Source organism: Tachysurus vachellii, chromosome 5 (genome assembly GCF_030014155.1).
Source record: "Tachysurus vachellii isolate PV-2020 chromosome 5, HZAU_Pvac_v1, whole genome shotgun sequence".
Classification (NCBI taxonomy): domain Eukaryota; kingdom Metazoa; phylum Chordata; class Actinopteri; order Siluriformes; family Bagridae; genus Tachysurus; species Tachysurus vachellii.
The window spans coordinates 692,501-712,500 of NC_083464.1; the positions used below are offsets into that span (position 1 = coordinate 692,501).

A 20,000-nucleotide genomic window follows, 5' to 3' on the forward strand; every position below is an offset into this window, starting at 1 on the left:
GAATGGACACAGAGATTCAGCGGCTATAGTCAGTGTCCCCGGTGCCAGCGGATGGTCACTCAGAAGCCTACATCGGTGCAGACTAATAATCTAATAATTACCAGGGATATCTCTCTGGGAGAACACAGACACACAGACATGCATGAACACAATCATAAATGTTATTGGTGAACTGAAAAATGGCTTGATCTCTTTTTCTCTTTGAAGAACATGTCTGTGTGTGTTACTAGTCGACACTGAGAGAGATGCAGAATACCAGATTCCACCCTGTCTCTCTTACACACACAATATTGTTATAGATGCATTATTGAGGACATGATGTTTGAGCTTTTCTTTGATTTGTTATTGATTATTAGTCAGTGCCCCAGTGCAAAAGGATGGCTACTTAGAAGCCTGCACCAATGCCCTTGATTCTGCTGCTGGTGATAGACATTCCTTTTGAGCAGATGGGAATGGACCTCATAAATACATCTTGGTGATTGTGGATTATGCCACTAGGTACACTGAAGAGGTCCCACTTCAGAAGACCACCTCCATAAAAGAACCGATGCTGCTGTTCCGCCATGTGGAGATACCAACGGACATCCTCACAAACCAAGGCATGCCCTTTACATCTCTGTTAATGGGGATCTGTGTCATTTGTTGTAGGTTATACACCTGAAAACATCCATATACCATTGCAGATGACGGGCTTGGTTGAGTGATTCAACCAGACCCTGAAGAGAATGCTGCACCGGATGCTGGATGAGGAAGGGTTCATCCCAGATGCATTCTGCAAATTCCTGGGCCACTGGTAAGGCCCAAATATGGTAGTAGAAATAGTGTGGCTCATAAACTAGCAGCTGCAACAGCCAGGTAAAGTGAACAGACGCACAATTGTATCATATCAATCTGTTGATAGAAAAATGGGTTTGATCTGTTCTGGTGGTGTTTTTTTTGCTTTCTGTGTACCAGAGCCACACAAACATACCTTGGTTAGGGGCTGATCTCATTCCGTCCAAGAATCAGTTCCTTACGGAGTTGGTGGACCAGTTCTCAGACGTCTTCTCCACTGTCCCTAACACACTTGGTCCATCATGAGATCAAGACCCCTTTGGGAGTAGTAAACAAGCAGCTGCTCTATCAAAATAAGCAATCCCAACAAAATGCTATCGAGGAGGATCATCCAAGAGTCTGCCAAACCCTGGTCTACCCCCTTCATTTTCAGAACCCTAAGACCATGTAAAAACTTCCACTGCCTCAATCAAGAGTTTGATGGCTACATACTTCCCAGATTTACAATCTGATGGAGAGGCTGGGAAGAGCCCGGTTCATCTCAAACATTGAAATGACCAAGGACTACTGACAGGTGCCCTTCACCCCTGACACTTGACCCAAAACCACCTTCAGCAGTGCCAGTGGCTGTACTGGGTTTTTAAGTTCTATGCAGCTGCTTATCAGGACATCTCAACTAGGGGAGGTCCTGGCCAGTCTGAAAAAGGCATGACTGATGTCAAACCCCAAGAAGTGCCACCTGGGGCAAATAAAGACACAGTACCTGGGTTACAGGATCGAGTGGGGCCCTGAGTATCCCTGACCAGCTACAAAGAAACATGTGTGTGCCTTTTTGAGATTTGTACCTAAATTCTCCTCATTAGCTGCCCTTCTCAGCTCTCACAAAGAAATGCCAGAGAGTTCTTTAATTCGGGCACAATCTGAGCCTTGCTGAAAAAGGCACACAACTGTTAAACAGAAAGTCCTGGTGATCAAACAACTGGGATTCTACTAAACTGTTAGAAGATTCACCCTAATTACAGATCACACGACACTACAATGGATGTGGCAGATAGATAGATAGATAGATAGATAGATAGATAGATAGATAGATAGATAGATAGATAGATAGATAGATAGATAGATAGTCAAAGTAATCCATTATGCTTAATTATTAAAATTAGCATTTTATTGACATATATTGCTACAGTATAACTGATAATATCTTAATCAAAACACTTTTTTAAAGCCCAGTAGATTGTTAAACTTACAATTTAAACAGATTAGAAATTTGACAGTAAACCAAAGTAATAATTATATACAGAGTGACAGACAGACAGAGACAGAGAAAGATATACAGACATGTAAGCAGAGAGAAAAAAGAGATGGAAAGAATGTGTGAGAATCATAGCTGGAGTCTCAGAGTCTGAAGTGCTGAAAAACCCTCATCTGATCTGTAACTGAATGAGCCAACATATAACACACACAGACCCACAAAGACACAAACATACACACTATGTGTACTCCAGAACTACTGGCAAAAGGTTCAGTACATCAATCAGGCTTTCTGTAATAATTACCAGGGATGTCTCTCTGGCAGCACACACAGACACACATGTACATGCACACAATCATTCACACACACACACACACTGCTCCACCTTAACCACATTCAGTAATAATAATAATCATCATCATCATCATCATCATCATCATCACCATAAATGATGGTTATTGTTATTGGTGAAATGGAAAATGTCCAGATCGCTGTTGCTCTTTGAAAACCAGAGAACTCGGTGTGTGTGTGTGTGTGTGTATGTCTGGGTGTGTATTACCAGTCAACGCTTAGAGAGCGCCTCCTGTAGAAACTCTTCTCCTGCTTCTTGTCTTTTACAGAGAGACGCTGAGTCAGCCGCAGAATACCAGAGTCCACCCTGTCTCACACACACACACACACACACACACACAAAATATTGTTATTATTGTTATTGAGGCATTATTGGGGACATGGTGTTTCGTTTTTTCTTGTATTTGTTTGTGATTATTGTGTTTATGTTCACGTTCATGAAGAGTGTATGAAGATGTAAAGACAAATAGTGGATAGGGGAAAACAGGGGAAGTCGTGGCCTAATAGTTAAAGAGTTTGACTCCTAACCCTAAAGTTGTGGGTTCGAGTCTTGGGCCGGCAATACCACGACTGAGGTGCCCTTGAGCAAGCATACAGAAGTAGTGGCAAGAAAATAGAATATGACCGGTTGGTGGAGAAATAATACAATAGGAATGGGGTAGTGCCAAAAGAGTGGAATGGGGTAATGGGGGGGTAACAGAAAGGAATAGAAGTTGTGAAAATGTTGGGCCAATAAAAGAGAAAGGTTTAGTGAAGGGAAAATAAAATAGAATAGGCATTGAAAAAAGAAATTGTAGGGCAAAAACTAATGGGGATTTAATGTAGAACAAAGATTAGGGTTAGTGGTATAGGGTGGAATAGTGTAGGGGTAACAAAAAAAACAATGGTGAAAAGTCAGTAGGAGTAGTGAATAGTTTAGTAGGAGTAGTGAAATATTTGTAGTGAATGGCCAATAGAAGAGGATGGGGCAATAGAAACAAGTAGGGCAACAGAAGGAGCTCGAGTAACACAGCTGCAGTGTATCTGATTCCACCTGCAGCTGTTACTAATGACATCATGTTAGACACTGGCTGATGATGCAATATCATTCCTTACAGTGGGAAATTCCAGGTGATGACATCATCATCATAGGGATTTCCTCTCAAGCACACACCACCTTCCTTCATTCCATTATTCACATTGCACAAACATGCACGCACACACACAGAATCACACTATGTGGAGCCATTTGTCAAACTGGAATTTTGAGAAATTGTGTGTGTGTGTGTGTGTGTGTGTGTGTGTGTGTGTGTGTGTGTGTAATGTGAATAATGGAATGATCAAAGATGTTTTGTTTACCACAATTTAATATGGCATCAAAATACAGAACAGTTCAAATAGTACCATCAAATTTATACCACAGTGTGTGTGTTTGGGGGGGCTTGTTAACGGTAGGCTTGCTGTAGCCAAGCCACATCAAAGACAGACCACAGAGGACACACACACCACTAGGTCAGGCAGACGTACACATGCATACTTGCCATCAAGGCATCCCTTACACACACATTATACAACCAGTGAACACATACACACAATGACCACAAAACCACAGTGAAACCAACATGCTTGTTAGAGCCATTACACTCTCTGTGAGAGTGTGGAAATGAGAGAGAGAGAGAGAGAGAGAGAGAGAGAGAGAGAGAGAGAGAGAGAGAGAGAGAGACAGAGAGAGAGAGAGAGAATGAGAGAGAGAAAGACAGACAGAGAGAGAGAGAATGAGAGAGAGAAAGACACAGAGAGAGAGAGAGAGAGAGAGAGAGAAAGACAAAGAGAGAGAATGAGAGAGAGAAAGACAGAGAGAGAGAGAAGCAGTAGATGGTCCTAAGCAGTAGGGCCATCTTTAGTAAAGAAATCCTAATAACCACCTTTGAAATAAGAAAGGTACAGAAAAGGCATTGAGCCCTGGATGGACCACTGAAGCCATTGCTGGGGTGGTGTCCAGGCCAGGCCACCTAAGTAGCACACTCATGCTCAACCTGTCTTATGGTCTCACCACTGGTAAGATGATGCATGGGGACAATGCCAGTCACGCAGCAGACATGTGCATGACAGTCTCAGATAGACTAAACCCTTCAAAAGAAAACTGGAATTTGGTAATGTACAATGTTACTGGAAGGAAAAAATCCTGAGTGTGTGCGAGGAAGCCGGCTTATTTTCCATTAGCTACAGAGATATTCCCTTAAACACCAGAGATTTCTGGCACAGCCTCTTAAAGTGAGGGCAGGTCCATTCATATTTCTCTGTCTATCACACAATATGGCTGTCTGTTTGGTCTTCTGCACTTGATATGCCGAAACGTTTCCCAGAACATTCTTGGGGGTGTCCAAGAGTCCTCACTTGCCTAAGCATTCACTTCTGCATCTGCTTTGCTCTAGCCCTTCTGAAACTCTTGTTTGTACACTTCAAATGAATCAGAATTGCCCTCCATAAGCATTACTCAGATAGACTACTTCTTCCACTTGATCATCACTTCCCTCAACACTGGTGTCCACCAGCATGTCCTTAGATTACTACAAAATGACTGGCCCCACTTGCCTTCTGACCAGTTTCATGTAAATGCCTCTATGATTTAAGACTTGATGATGGTTTATTTGCACTCAATGAACCTGGCCTCACACAGTAACCAAGAGAATGTCATTCATTTTGAATTTTCCAGGTAAATATGTCCATTTTTAGTAGGAAGCCGAATACAGTAGGGATGAAAATCAGCCCCTCTAAGTCTGAGGCTTTGGTTTATTTCCATGGGAACGTCAGTGTTACGGTCACTGTCGTGTAATGTGGTGTTGAAAAAGTAACTCAGTGTTTTTCAGTCAAAATACAACATACATCTAAATTGAGAGGAGACAGTTTCAGTTTCATATGCCACTGAATGGAGAAGGTCCCTCTGTAGTGATTCTCCAGGAGAATGGTTGCTGGAGATAAAAAGGTCTTGACTGACCTGCTGGTAACATGATTGATAAGATAAAAAAATCTAATAAATGACAGAACTGAGAAATACAGAAAGCTCACCTTCTTTGCCTCGCCTCCTTTCTGTCAGCAGAACCAAGACTCTGAAAAATACAAAAGATATTTTGCTTTAAGAAATCAGAATCTGTCAAATGAACCTGAACGTGCTCTAATTTTCATTTACACTCGTAATAAATCGAGTTAAATAATGTTAGCAATATATAAGTTTATTGTTCAGGTCAAACATACATTCAAATACTCCTAAGAATCTGACACTCATTCCTATAGATTAATATCTTCCCTTTTTTGGTCATAATGTCAAAATCCATGAAGTTTAGCAGGTCTGGTATTACAAGGCCATCAGGAATAAACACATAAAAGGACATGAGCCCTGATTCTTCAGATACAAATTAATATTGAAAAACAAATATTAAAATCTGTGTTCTGATGTTTAAATACAGCTGCTATCCAATGTGTGTGTGTGTGCGTGTGTGTGTGAGTGTGTTTGTGTGTATGTTTGTGCGTATATGTATGTGTGTGTGTGTATATGTATGTGTGTGTATGTGTTTGTGTGTGCGTGTGTATGTGTTTGTGCATGTGTGTATATGTGTGTATGTGTGTGTATGTGTGTGTGTGTGTGAATGCGTTTGTGTGTGGGAGTGTGTGTGCGTTGTGTGTGAGTGTGTTGGTGTGTATGTATGTGTATGTGTGTATGTGTTTGTGCGTATATGTATGTGTGTGTATGTATGTATATGTATGTGTGTGTATGTATGTATATGTATGTGTGTGTATGCGTGTGTATGTGTTTGTGCATGTGTGTATATGTGCGTATGTGTGTGTTTTTGTGTGAGAGTGTGTGTGTGTTGTGTGTGAGTGTGTTGGTGTGTATGTATGTGTATGTGTGTATGTGTTTGTGCGTATATGTGTGTGTGTATGTGTGTGTATGTGTGTGTATGTGTTTGTGTGTATATGTATGTGTGTGTGTGTATGTGTTTGTGTATATGTATGTGTGTGTATGTGTGTATATGTGCGTATTTGTGTATGTGTATGTATGTGTTTGTGTGTGTGTGCGTGTGTATGTGTTTGTGCATGTGTGTGTATATGTGCGTATGTGTAAGTTTTTGCGTATATGTGTGTGTGTGTGCGTGAATGTGTGTTTGTGTGTGTGTGACATTTAGAGCCGTGTAGGAGGGTTTAAAGGGTTTTTAAGTGCAGTGTTTCATCAGGTTACTTAACAGCAGGAGATAAGAACATTCCTGCAGACACTCTGACCTTTACCTGTGTGTGTGTGTGTGTGTTGAATAAGAATAATGAATATTAATTATGACCCTATTAAGGCACCGCAACCTGTCAAATTTAACAGCTCTATACAGTTCATTAACAAAACATAATCTAAAACTGTTTAGTCGATTAATTCAGAAAGCATTATTTAAATTTCAGCATATAATTCACAACAAAATTACTGCTTTACTGTAGGAATCATTCTCACTAAGACTAACACTAAGAGTGTAGTAATGTTCAGGCTCATTCACCATCTGCGAGCAGCAGAAAGAGGAAACATAACAACAATTAACATCAATGCATTAATAATCTGTTATGTAAATTGTGAGATTAATTTTATATATTTAAACTATAAGCTTTCACACGTACAGCCGTCTCTGAGACACTTTACTCAACACTACACATCCTCTCTGTACCTGATCATCTAGTTTTAAATACCATATAAATAAATAAATAAAGTATATAATAATAAATGAATTTTCTCTATATTATTATTTATTTTTGCAGCACATTACACAGGAAATGTAGCACATATTAATATATGTATATATGTATAAGAGTGTATATTGAATTCAATTATTATAAATAACCAAAATAAGAAAATAAACTTATACAGTATTTATTATTCTTATCAAATATACAAAATATCACATCACATGAATGTTAATACCATTAAGTATAATTCTGTACCAGAATAGTATTTATTCACACACACACACACACACACACACACACACACACACACACACACACACACACACACATACACACACACACACAATTAGTACATACCAGTACAGATGAGCTCCTCTGTCGTTTTTCATTCCCTCTCCCTCATTATACCTGCTTTTCTCCTTCACATACCTGTAAATACCTCTATCTATCCCTCTCTCTCTCTCTCTCTCTCTCTCTCTCTCTCTCTCTCTCTCTCTCTCTGTCTCTCTGTGTGTGTTAGTGACTGTGCATGTGTGTGTGAGTGTGTGTATGTGTGTGTATGTGTGTGTTGCACTTTAATTGCAGTTGCTACGGTGATAAGCTTCTCTGACTGTACTGTGTATTGGATGAAATGAGACATACAGAAAGAATGGTAGAATGTGTAGTTGCATATGTGTGTGTGTGTGTGTGTGTGTGTGTGTGTGTGGTTTTTTGAAGTGAGCAAGTAAAATATTACCCATAAATCCAAGCAAGGGAGCCACATCTAATTAGCTTAATAGAGCTGGAAGACATACTGTCATCAAAAACTGTGATGTCATGTGTGTGTGTGTGTGTGTGTGGGTGTGTGTGGTGTAAGTATGTCCAAAATTCATTGCATGTGGTAGAACAGTGTATGTGTCCTGGTTTCTGAGCTTGTGTTTCTAGGCTGTGTGGTTGGCATGGTGATACAGTGAGATTCCATAATGAAGCTCTTTTGTTTATTATTAAACCCTGCCACGTGTCAGTGTGGCTGATCAGCAAAATGCACCCACACATTACATTAAGCTTCTTTAGAACAGTTATGAACTTTAAGGTTCCCTGTAACACTTTACTACTCCTATAGTAGTGTGCAGGGTTGTGGTAGATTGGTGGTTAAGGTAAGTTTGGGAGTTCAAGCCCAGAACCCCAGAACCCCACGACCCCCCACTGCCACTACTGTAAGTGCGCAATCTATCCCTCATATTCATTCTCTCTCTCTCTCTCTCTCTCTCTCTCTCTGTGTGTGTGTTAGTGACTGTGTGTGTTGTACTGTAATGCTCTACATGGAGATTCCCTGTAACCTTTTATATTAAGAAACAAAAACAATTAAACATTAACCTTGTTAAAAACATTTATTATTAATATTTTATACGTTTAGGTTTGTTTTGCTTTTGAGACAGCATTCAGTCTTTTGGTGGAAGTTTTTATCAACCTTTTTTATTCTTTTTTATTCCTGACTCTTTAATTTTACTCTACTTTTGATCTAGATTTCTGAGATTGTGAGTCAGGCTCCTGTACACAGTCATTCCACAGGTTTTAGATAGGATTAAGATCTGGACTACATTCCAAAAGTTTATAGAGTTCTACAGAAACTATTTCTTTGATGTATTTGTGCTTTCTGTCATTATTATGCTGGAAGGTGAAATTTTTCTTCCTCTTCAGCTGTCTAACAGACCTGCAGGTTTTGTACCAAATAGATAGAATTTGGAGTTAGCCATGATTACCTCTATCTTATCTAGAGCTCTGGTCAGGGTCACAGCACGATACTGCCACCACCATGCTTCACCATGAGAATGGTGTTCTTCAGGTGAGAAGACTTTTGAACCAAACATACCCTTTAGAATTATGCCTGAAAAGATACATAATACATTTTGCCACATGGTTTGGGGTGATTTATACGGTGGCCGAGAAGTGCAAAACACATTAACAAATCCAAAAACAAAACAACAAATACAAAAACAAATTAACAAATCCGAAAACAAATTAACAAATCTGAAAACACATTAACAAATCCGAAAACACATTAACAAATCTGAAAACACATGAACAAATGCGAAAACAAAACAACAAATCCGAAAACAAATTAACAAATCCGAAAACACATGAACAAATCCGAAAACACATTAACAAATCCGAAAACAAAACAACAAATCCGAAAACAAATTAACAAATCCGAAAACAAATTAACAAATCTGAAAACACATTAACAAATCCGAAAACACATTAACAAATCTGAAAACACATGAACAAATGCGAAAACAAAACAACAAATCCGAAAACAAATTAACAAATCCGAAAACACATTAACAAATCCGAAAACACATTAACAAATCTGAAAACACACCGACAAGTCAGACAACCCGGAAAAGCTAGGTATAGTTTGTTAATGGAAACTTACCGATCATTGAACAAGACACCTGTCACTCAAGATATACAGGTATGGAATCTTATGTGTTTTCCCTGCGGCAGACTGTTGAACTTCATGTATATGTGAAGTACCATACCAATGATCGGTAAGTGTTCCAATCACAAACTCTGAGTTTATTCTACCCTCAATTGATGACATCTTAAAACTTATTCATCAATCTAAATCTTCAACTTGTGTTCTTGATCCTATACCAACTGTCCTTGTTAAGGCTACTGCTTCCTCTCTGTCCCCTTTTATCATGGGTATTATTTATTCTTCCCTTACCACTGGAGTTGCTCCTTCTATTTTCAAAACAGCTGCTGTAACTCCAATTCTAAAGAAACCAGGATTGGATACCAACAACCTTAATAATTTTCGTCCTATTTCTAATCTTCCTTTTATTTCTAAAATTTTGGAAAAAGTTGTTGCTGCTCAACTTCATATTCATTTGTCTGGCAACAATCTATATGAACAATTTCAATCTGGTTTTCGCCCATTTCATAGCACTGAAACGGCTCTATTGAAAATTACAAATGATTTGCTTATAGCAGCTGATTCTGGCTTACTATCCATCCTCCTACTCCTTGATCTGAGTGCAGCTTTTGATACAATTTCCCACAATATTCTTTTAGACAGGCTTTCCACTATTGGCATCACCAACACACCTCTGAAATGGTTTCATTCATATCTCTCTGATCGCACACAGTTCGTTCAACTAAAATCATTCACCTCTTCGACAGTTTCCGTTACCTCTGGTGTACCCCAGGGCTCTGTCCTGGGCCCTTTGCTATTTATTACTTACCTTTTACCCCTTGGACATATTTTTCATAAGCATCAGGTCAAGTTTCATTGCTATGCCGATGACACCCAGCTCTACCTTTCCACAAAACCACATTCCAAACTCCCTCCATCTGCTCTTACTGATTGTCTCATTGACATAAAATCATGGTTTTCAGCAAATTTTCTTAAACTAAATAGTAATAAAACAGAATTTCTCATTATAGGCACAAAATCTGTGCTTAACAAATTCTCAAATATTCTTATTTCCATTGATGAATCTCTCATAGCTCCCTCATTTCAGGTTAAGAGTCTTGGTGTCATCTTTGATAGTACCCTTTCTTTCACCTCTCATGTAAATAATGTTACTCGGGCTGCATACTTTCACCTTCGAAATATCAATAGGCTTCGCTCCTTTCTCACGATCCAATCAACCACCACTCTTGTTCACAGTCTAGTAACCTCCCGGCTTGACTACTGTAATTCCCTTCTTATTGGGCTTCCTCACAAAACCCTTCAAAAGCTGCAACTTGTTCAAAATTCTTCTGCCCGCATTATCACTCGTACTTCCTCTATCCATCATATTACACCTGTTCTGGAACAGCTTCATTGGCTTCCCATTATTTTTCGTATTAAGTATAAAATTCTTCTTCTAACATTTAAAGCTATCCACAATCTTGCACCTTCTTCTTGATCTTCTTCATACTCCAAAACAAACTCGTACTCTTAGATCTTCTTCTTCCACTCATTTCATTGTTCCCTCTGTCCGTCTTGTAACTATGGGGAATAGAGCTTTCAGTTACTCTGCACCTCAGCTCTGGAACTCACTTCCATCTGAACTTCGTAATATTGTTTCTCTTTCATTATTCAAATCTCAGCTTAAAACTCATCTGTTCAGTTTAGCTTATTCTACACCATAATTTGTACTGCTGGTCTAATTTGTATCGCAATGTAGCTATTCGATTTTGATTGTCTTTGTTGTTTTTTGTACGGTGACCTTGAGTGTTCAGAAAGGCGCCTTTAAATAAAATGTATTATTATTATTAAACTATACCTATCTTTTTCGTTGGTTATCTGAATTGTCGTTGTGTTTTCGGATTTGTTAATGTGTTTCATACAACGATTCAGACAACCCAGAAAAGGTAGGCATAGTTTGTGAATGGAAACTTACCGATCATTGGACAAGAGACCTGTCATTCAAGATATACAGGTGAATGACAGGTGTCTTGTCCGATGATCGGTAAGTTTCCATTCGCAAACTATACCAACCTTTTCCGGGTTGTCTGACTTGTCATTGTGTTTTCGGATTTGTTAATGTGTTTTCGGATTTGTTAATTTGTTTTTTTGATTTGTTAATTTGTTTTCAGATTTGTTAATGTGTTTTGCACTTCTCTGCCACCATAGATTTAGGTGGGTTTGGATGTTTTATTTTGTTTGTGTGAAAAGGCTTCCAGCCACCATACCCATCACTGAGATGTATGAACAGATTATATTTCGTGATTCCTCGCAACACTGAGACCCTGAACATGTTTGACTGTTTGACAGCCAAGGCTTCAGCAGTCATATATTTTGTTCACATTTTAGGATATCTGACATTCCCACATCTTCAGGACAGAGGGGTTTACACTTCTCTGTGGTTTCTCAGTAACATGACAAGCTGAGATTATTTTATTCTTGTTAACTTTAAGAGAGAGCAAAAAGAGAGACTGGTGAGGGAATGAGTGTTTGGAGCTCTGAGAACAGAAGTGATATCAGGAACTAACTCATCTCATGAACATTCTCCAACACTAAGTGTAACTATAAATGAATAAAAAGTATGGCATGTCATTTACATTTTTTTATTGTTGGCAAATTGCTGTGGGGTAAGTGGAATAAAACACTGTCTAATTTCACTCTTTAGTGACTTGTGACATTACATTTCTAAAATATAAAACAATCTCTATTTTTTCTGCCAATCAGTAAACTAAATATTATCTATAGATAGAGCTTCACTTGGTCACTCAACACCAGCTCCATCACAAAGAAAGCACAGCAGCGTCTTTACTTTTTATGAAGTCTAAGGAAAGCCCACCCCCTCCGCCATCCTGACCATGTTCTACAGAGGGACCATTGAGATCATACTGAGTAGCTGCATCACTGTCTGGTTTGGGAACTGCACCATCTCGAAACACAAGCCCTGCAGCGGATAGTGAGGACAGCTAAGAAGATTATTGGAGTCTCTCTTCCCTCTATCATGGACATTTACACCACACGCTGCATCCTCAAAGCCAACAGCATTGTAAACCCCACACACCCCACACACACTCTTCACGTCACACACCCCTCACACACACTCTTCAACCCACACACCCCTCACACACATTCTACACCCCACACACCCCTCACACACACTCTTCACCCCACATACCCCATCCTGCCATCTGAAAAAAGCTACAGAAGCATGCGGGCCTCATCACCAGACTGTGTTTCTTTCCACAAGCCATCAGACTCCTCAATAACTGAACTGAACTATACCGAGCACAACACACACACACACACACACACTCAACTGAATGGACTGCACAGACCTACATCAAATACACACTCTTCCAATGTACAGTATCTGACAGTGTGTACACGCCTCACAATTTTGTAAATACTTTATTATATCTTTTCATGTGACTGAATAAATGACCTTGTGCTCCAATGTAAAGTAGTGAGTGTTCAGCTTGTATAACAGTGTAAATTTACTGTCCCCTCAAAATAACTCAACACACAGCCATTAATGTCTAAACCGCTGGACACAAAAGTGAGTACACCTTTAAGGGAAAATGTCCAAATTGGGCTCAATTAGCCAGGTGTGAATGGGAGCAGGTGTGTTAAGATATGGTGCTATTTATGTTTTTTAAGGTTTTATTTACATTTTTTAGCCTGACTATTTCCAGTACATGGACACCAGAGACAGCAGTGTTCATGTATACAACCACCAGGAACTAATAAAATACAGAAATGGTGCAACAACTAGTCTGCGCGATGATGTACTGGAAAGCCTTCGTGAACTTGGATTGCTGCGGAGACCAGGCCTCCAGTCCTCGGTGTCGCCTGATACCGGAGACCAGGAGAGGGGACGCCGAAAGTGGTGCTTGAGGAAGCGGAAGCGCGGTAAGTGGGCGGATGTCCGTGCTATAGACTAAAAACGAACCCTAGTCGGCCGGCTCTACCGTCCATTCTATTCTCCAGTGTTTGCTCCCTGGACAATAAACTGGACTACATCCGACTCAAACGTGCTACACAGCAAGAGTTTAATAACTGCTGCGTGTTTGTTTTCACAGAGACGTGGCTCAGCGACAGAGTTCCAGACGGCGCCATTCAGCTGGACGGGATCACTTCATTTAAAGCCGACAGAAATGCAGCTCTGTGCGGTAAGACTTGTGGTGGTGGTTTGTGTGTTTACATCAACACAGAATGGTGTAAGAACTCTGTGCTTGTTTCTAGTTACTGTTCATCGCTAGTGGAGTTTGTGACTGTTAGATGCAGGCCATTTTATTTACCACGGGATTGTCAGAGTTTACATTCCTCTTGGTGCTAATGGTAAAGAGGTGCTAAGTGAGCTATACGGAGCTATTAGCAATCTACAGAATGTTCACCCCAACAGACTGTTTATCATCACCGGAGATTTCAATCATGCAAATCTCAAGTCAGTGCTCCCTAAATTCCACCAGCATGTGGACTTTGCGACGAGAGGGGAAAACACACTGGATCTTCTTTACACAAATATTCCCAGAACGTGTCGTGCAGAGCCCCGGCCCCACACCTCAGCTACTCAGACTACATCTCTGTTAATGTTAGTTCCATCAGACAGACCACTCGCCAGACTCTAAACTGGTTCTGAAGCAGGTGAAAACCTGGCCATCAGGAGCTACCTCTGCTCTTCAGGACCATCACCACATGCTCCAACCAGAAGCCATGGATGACTGCTAAAGTGTGTGCACTGCTGAAGACTAGAGTCCTAGTCTTCAGAACAGGGGACAGGGCGGCCCTAAGAACAGCAAGGGCCAAACTGTCCCGAGCCATCAGAGAGGCAAAGCGCGCACACGCCCAGACAATCCACAGCCACTTCCAGGACAGCGGAGACACCTGGCACATGTGGCAGGGCATACAGGTGATCACGAGCTACAAGACGGCTTCACCTGCATGTGATAGTGATGCCTCCCTCCCAAATGCGCTGAACGACTTCTACGCTCGGTTTGAGGTACAGAACAATGTAACGACAAGGAAGACCATCCCTCCCCCCGATGACCAGGTACTCTGTCTATCCACGGCCTACATGAGGAGAACTCTATGCAGAGTTATCCCACAGATTCCTGGCAGGTGCTCAGGGATTCTTGGCAGGTGCTCAGGGAATGCGCAGAACAGCTAGTGGATGTCTTTACTGACATCTTCAACATTTCAAGACGACCACCATTGTCCCCATCCCAAGGAAATCTACAGTGTCCTGCCTCAATGACTATCGTCATTGGCACTGACATTGGCACAGCTTGTCATGAGGCACATCAACACCCAGTTACCACCCTCACTGGACCCCCTACAGTTCGCGTATCGTCCAAACCACTCCACGGACGATGCCATTGCCACGGCCCTTCATTTAGCCCTCACCCACCTGGAAAAAAAAGAAATGTACGAATGCTGTTTATAGACTTCAGTTCAGCATTCAACACAATCATTCCTCAGCACCTGATTGGGAAGCTGAGCCTGCTGGGACTGAACACCTCCCTCTGAAACTGGATCCTGGACTTCCTGACTGGGAGACCTCAGTCAGTCCAGATCAGGAACATCATCTCCAGCACCCCTCAGGGCTGCGTGCTCAGAACACTGCTGTTCACCTTGCTGACTCACGACTTCTGCAGCAACGCACAGATCGAACCATATCATCAAGTTCACCGATGACATGACCGTGGTGGGTCTCATCTGCAAGAACGACGAGTCAGCATACAGAGAGGAGGTGCAACATCTAACTACCTGGTGTAGAGCCAACAACCTGTCTCTGAATGTTGATAAAACTAAAGGGATGGTTGTTGACTTCAGGAGAGCACAGAGCAAACACTCTCCATTGAACACTGACGGATCATTTGTAGAGATCATCAAGAGCACCAAATTTCTTGGTGTTCATCTAGTGGAGAACTTCACCTGGTCACTCAACACCAGCTTTATCACCAAGAAAGCCCAGCAGCGTATCTACTTCCTATGAAGGCTGAGAAAGGCACACCTCCCTCCCCCCCATCCTGACTACTTTTTACAGATGGACCATTGAGATCATTCTGAGCAGCTGCATCACTGTCTGGTTTGGGAACTGCACCATCTCGAAACACAAGACCCTGCAGCAGATAGTGAGGACAGCTGAGAAGATCATTGGAGTCTCTCTTTCCTCTATCATGGACATTTACACCACACGCTGCATCTGCAAAGCCAACAGCAGTGTGGACCTCACACACCCCTCACACACACTCTTAACCCCACACACTCTTCACCCCACACACTCTTCACCCTCCTGCCATCTGGAAAAAGGTACCGAAGCATTTGGGCTCACACGACCAGAATGTGTAACAGTTTCTTTCCACAAGCCATCAGACTCCTCAATAACTGAACTGAACTGTACTGAGCACAACACACACACACACACACATCAACTGTATGGACTGCACAGACCTACACCAAATACACACACTTCCAATATATACCCATCAACCTGTTTACATTCTGTTTTTTGCACACTTTTTGCTATTTGCACATTCTGTCTGAGATTTCAGTTGATTGATTGCTGTTTTGCACGAAACTTTACATTATCTCAGGTAACTGCTGCTATAATACTAATGTGTTCATTCCAGTGTCTTGTAATTTTTTTTGTTTACACTGTCTTTTGTCCTGCACTGTCTTGTCTGTCTTGATTGTCATGTCAAGCACTGTGTACACCAGGTTGTACAGATACACTTTATGTATAGCTCTGTCTTTGTTTTATGTAACACCCTGATCCTGGAGAAACGTTGTCTCATTTCACTGTGTACTGTAACAGATATATATGGTTGTAAGGACAATAAAAGCTTCTTGACCTGACTTGAAGACCATACAGTGGTTTAACAGGACAGGTTCCACTCAGAACAGGCCTTGCCATGGTCCACCAAAGAAGTTGTGCACGTTTTCAACGTCATATCCAGAAGTTGTGTTTGGGAAATAGACGTATGAATGCTGCCAGCATTGCTGAAGAGGTTGAAGGGGTGGGGGTTCAGCCTGTCGGTGCTCAGACCATACGCCACACACTCTAAAGTACGCCTATTCTAAAGATGATGCACAAGAAAGCCCTCAAACAGTTTGCTGAAGACAAGCAGACTAAGGACATGGATTACTGGAGCAATGTCCTGTGGTCTGATGAGACCAAGATAGACTTATTTGGTTCAGATAGTGTCAGGTATGTGTGGTGGCAACCAGGTGAGGAGGACAAAGACAAGTATGTCTTGCCTACAGTCAATCATGTACCCCTTTTACACCAAAAAGAATGAGGTGCTGGTTCAGAGCTAGTGCTGGTTCAAAGTTGGTTCCACTGGCAAGCTTCTAAGACCCAGTTTGCCTTTCCATCGGTTAGAGAGCATCACAGAGCCGAGTCTGACGTCACTGTATACGTGTCACGTTACACAGCAACGTTAGCGCAGCAGCGGCAAACACAAACACAACATCAACAATGGTGGATGTTGCTTTACTGTTAATGCTCATGGCTTTGTGAATCTACATTAGCATTAAACGCAGTGAATCCAACGTGTACGTGCAGCTCCATGTAATCTGTATAAACGGAGGTTGTGATCGAGACAGATCATTAACACAGAAAAAGGTTAGCCTCAGCATGTAGCTACCTACTGTCAAGTGTGCTGATAATGTATCATACTGCGGTAAAGTAAAAGTGTATTAAACATTAGTATACTTAAGGTATATTATCATAGGCGCTAACAGTAGCTCCGCCCACAGGCGCTAACCGTAGCCCCGCCCATAGCCCCTGACACAAGCGGTTCTTAAGTCTAGACCAGAAGCGTTTTGGTGCTACTTAAGAACCACTTTTCCTGGTTCAGAGCCGGTGCTTTGGCTGTCGAAAAAGAAAGAACTGGTTCTAAATTAGGCTCCGAACCAGCACTCAAACTGCCTCGGTGGAAAAGGGACAATGGTGGTGGGAGTATCATGGTCTGGGAGCTACATTTCATTGAGGGAACCATGAATGCCAACATGTACAACACACTGTTTATATGATGTTTTTACACACTGTTTTTACTTTACACATGCTGTCATTCACATTTCAGTCGATTGCAGTTTTTACATTAAAATACCTCATATAATTGCTGATACTATACTAAATGTCTAGTCCAGTATTTCTGCTCCTGTACTATAGAACATACAGTATGTACACTGGTCGGCACTGCTTTTGTGTATTGTCTTTTGTGTAATGACTTGTATTGGTTGTGTGCACTGTATTTTTGTCCTACACTGTCTTTTGTCCTGCACTGTATTCTTGTCTTGTGTCTCACACTGTGTACACCAGGTTGTACAGATACACTTTATGTGTCTAGGACTAACTTACTTCAGTCCTTATCTCTGTGTTGTTCTGTGTAGCTCCCTGGTCCTGGAGGAACGTTGTCTCATGTCACTATGTACTGTGTCACATATATATGGTGTAAATGACAATAAAAGCTTCTTGACAATTGACTTGATCAATAATTGTTCTCTGAGACAGTCAGAGTGACAGTTCAGTCCTCCATATTTTTCACACATAATGTAAGCAAATAGAATTTGACAGCCAGACAGCCTACAAACACAGCTGACAGATTAGAGATAATATTTTAAAGTGGTCTTGATAAACATGAAACAAATATTGTGCGGATAATTTGTACAGCTGTTATCTGCACATGCCTGCACGTGAAGAATGACAGAACTTTCCTGAAAGAAATATTTTGATATTGGACTCATATTTGTGTGTGTGTGTGTGTGTGTGTGTGTGTGTGTGTGTGTGTGTGTGTGTGTGCGTGTGAGACAGAGAGAGAGAGAGAGAGAGAGAGAGAGAGAGACGATCTCTATCTTTTTTGTGCATGTTGGAAGGTTTAGCCATTATATTTGATTTCTTGCTGACACAAAAGGAAAACTGGAACTCGAGCTGGAGCGAGATACAGAGACAGGCATATAGAAAAAAGTCTCCAAGGTTTTTAACAGCCCTTTATTAAGTAATGTATCTATAGTAGGGACATTAAATAAAAAACTGGTATATAAGGTGCAGTACTTTTAAGAATGAGTATCACAGCCTTCTGAGGGATGTACCCTTAAGTTTAGAAATGAGGATGCATCTGGGATTAGTCACAAAATATCTCAAATAAATCATCACATGTATCACGGTTTTCAGATAACAAACCAGATTACAACTGCTGCTTTTCTTGCTAGTCAACCATAAATAAATAAGTAAATCCAGGGTTCAGCTGATTTACATTTCTCACACCCACAAAACATTTAGTTCAAAATGACGATGAAATATCAGCTCAGTGGGGCGCAAGCATTGCAGTGCGTCTGCTGCCACAGACGCACACTAACCCCACCTTTCAGAGGGTGCCATTACTTTTGTCTTTGTTGAATGACTAGTTTTATTTGTATTAAGTTATTAATTTGTTTGGATAATTGCTTTTCTCTCATAAATGTTCATGATGTTGATGTGTAAATTGTTTAAACCAGTGAGTGTGATGGTGTTGAGTCCTGACCAGTGTTGTGCAGTAACGCGTTACTGTAACACAGTTACTTTTGACAGTAACTAATACTGTAACACAGTTACTTTTGACAGTAACTAATACTGTAACACATTACTTTTTAAATTAAGTAACTCTGTTACCGTTACCATACAGTATGGTGCGTTTGTCTGTTACTTTTTTTAAGTAATTCACTTTGGCTGAAGTGTAGCCTACAATAGCTCATCCATGTTATCAAATTATGAACACACACACACACACATTCATCAATGCCCACTAGGTGATTTTGATCATATTTGTCTTCTTTGTGTGCGTGTGTGTGTGCATGTGTGTGTAGATGGTGTCTGTCTTTAGTTGTAACGGGTTTGTCAACCTCTAGTGGTCAATTAAATATAAAACAATGTACGTTCAGTGTTTTGCTGGTTCATCACTTTTTTCTAGACACCAAACCTGCAGTTTTAAATTAAAAACACTTAAAGAGCTGAAACATTTCCTTTTGGTTACAGAGTTTAAGGTTAGCAGTAGCATTAGATATAGCAGAGTATTCAATGGAAGGTCATAAGGATAGTGTGTGTTTTACAAGTCAAATGTGTTTATAAAAAAATAAAACTACAAATATCTGAAAACTCTCTTTCTCTTATAGACTCTTCTAAATAATTAACATTTATTCAGAAACTGTGCTGATTCATAGTTAGACAACCTGAGTCTCTGAACTACAGAGTGCTTTATTCAGTCTGCTTACACAGCAGACATACAGACATGCAGACATGCAGACATACAGACATGCAGACACAGCATGTGACCAACCAAGAATGTCAAGGAAGTAGCCACACAAACTAAGGTCCTAATTAATAAATAAGTGCAAAACACCATGTATCTATCCATCCATCCATCCTTTACCATTCCCACGAAAAAACATCTTGACTTCTATCTAGAAAAGGTCACCCTCACGTTCGCCTCCAACACAAACACT

At 40.8% G+C, this 20,000-nt stretch overlaps 1 protein-coding gene across 3 annotated transcripts in view; it reads right to left on the bottom strand.

The window, feature by feature from the left end:
- LOC132845456 (ankyrin-repeat and fibronectin type III domain-containing 1) overlaps window positions 1–20,000 on the bottom strand; it is a 76,733-nt gene that overhangs the window by 27,162 nt on the left and 29,571 nt on the right. For all 3 annotated transcript variants that reach the window (XM_060869432.1, XM_060869431.1, XM_060869433.1), the window contains 2 exons: window positions 5,429–5,469; window positions 2,589–2,687 (listed from right to left, as the gene is read on the bottom strand). In XM_060869432.1, the coding sequence (XP_060725415.1) occupies window positions 2,589–2,687; window positions 5,429–5,469 (140 nt within the window). The remainder of the gene's footprint in view (window positions 1–2,588; window positions 2,688–5,428; window positions 5,470–20,000) is intronic.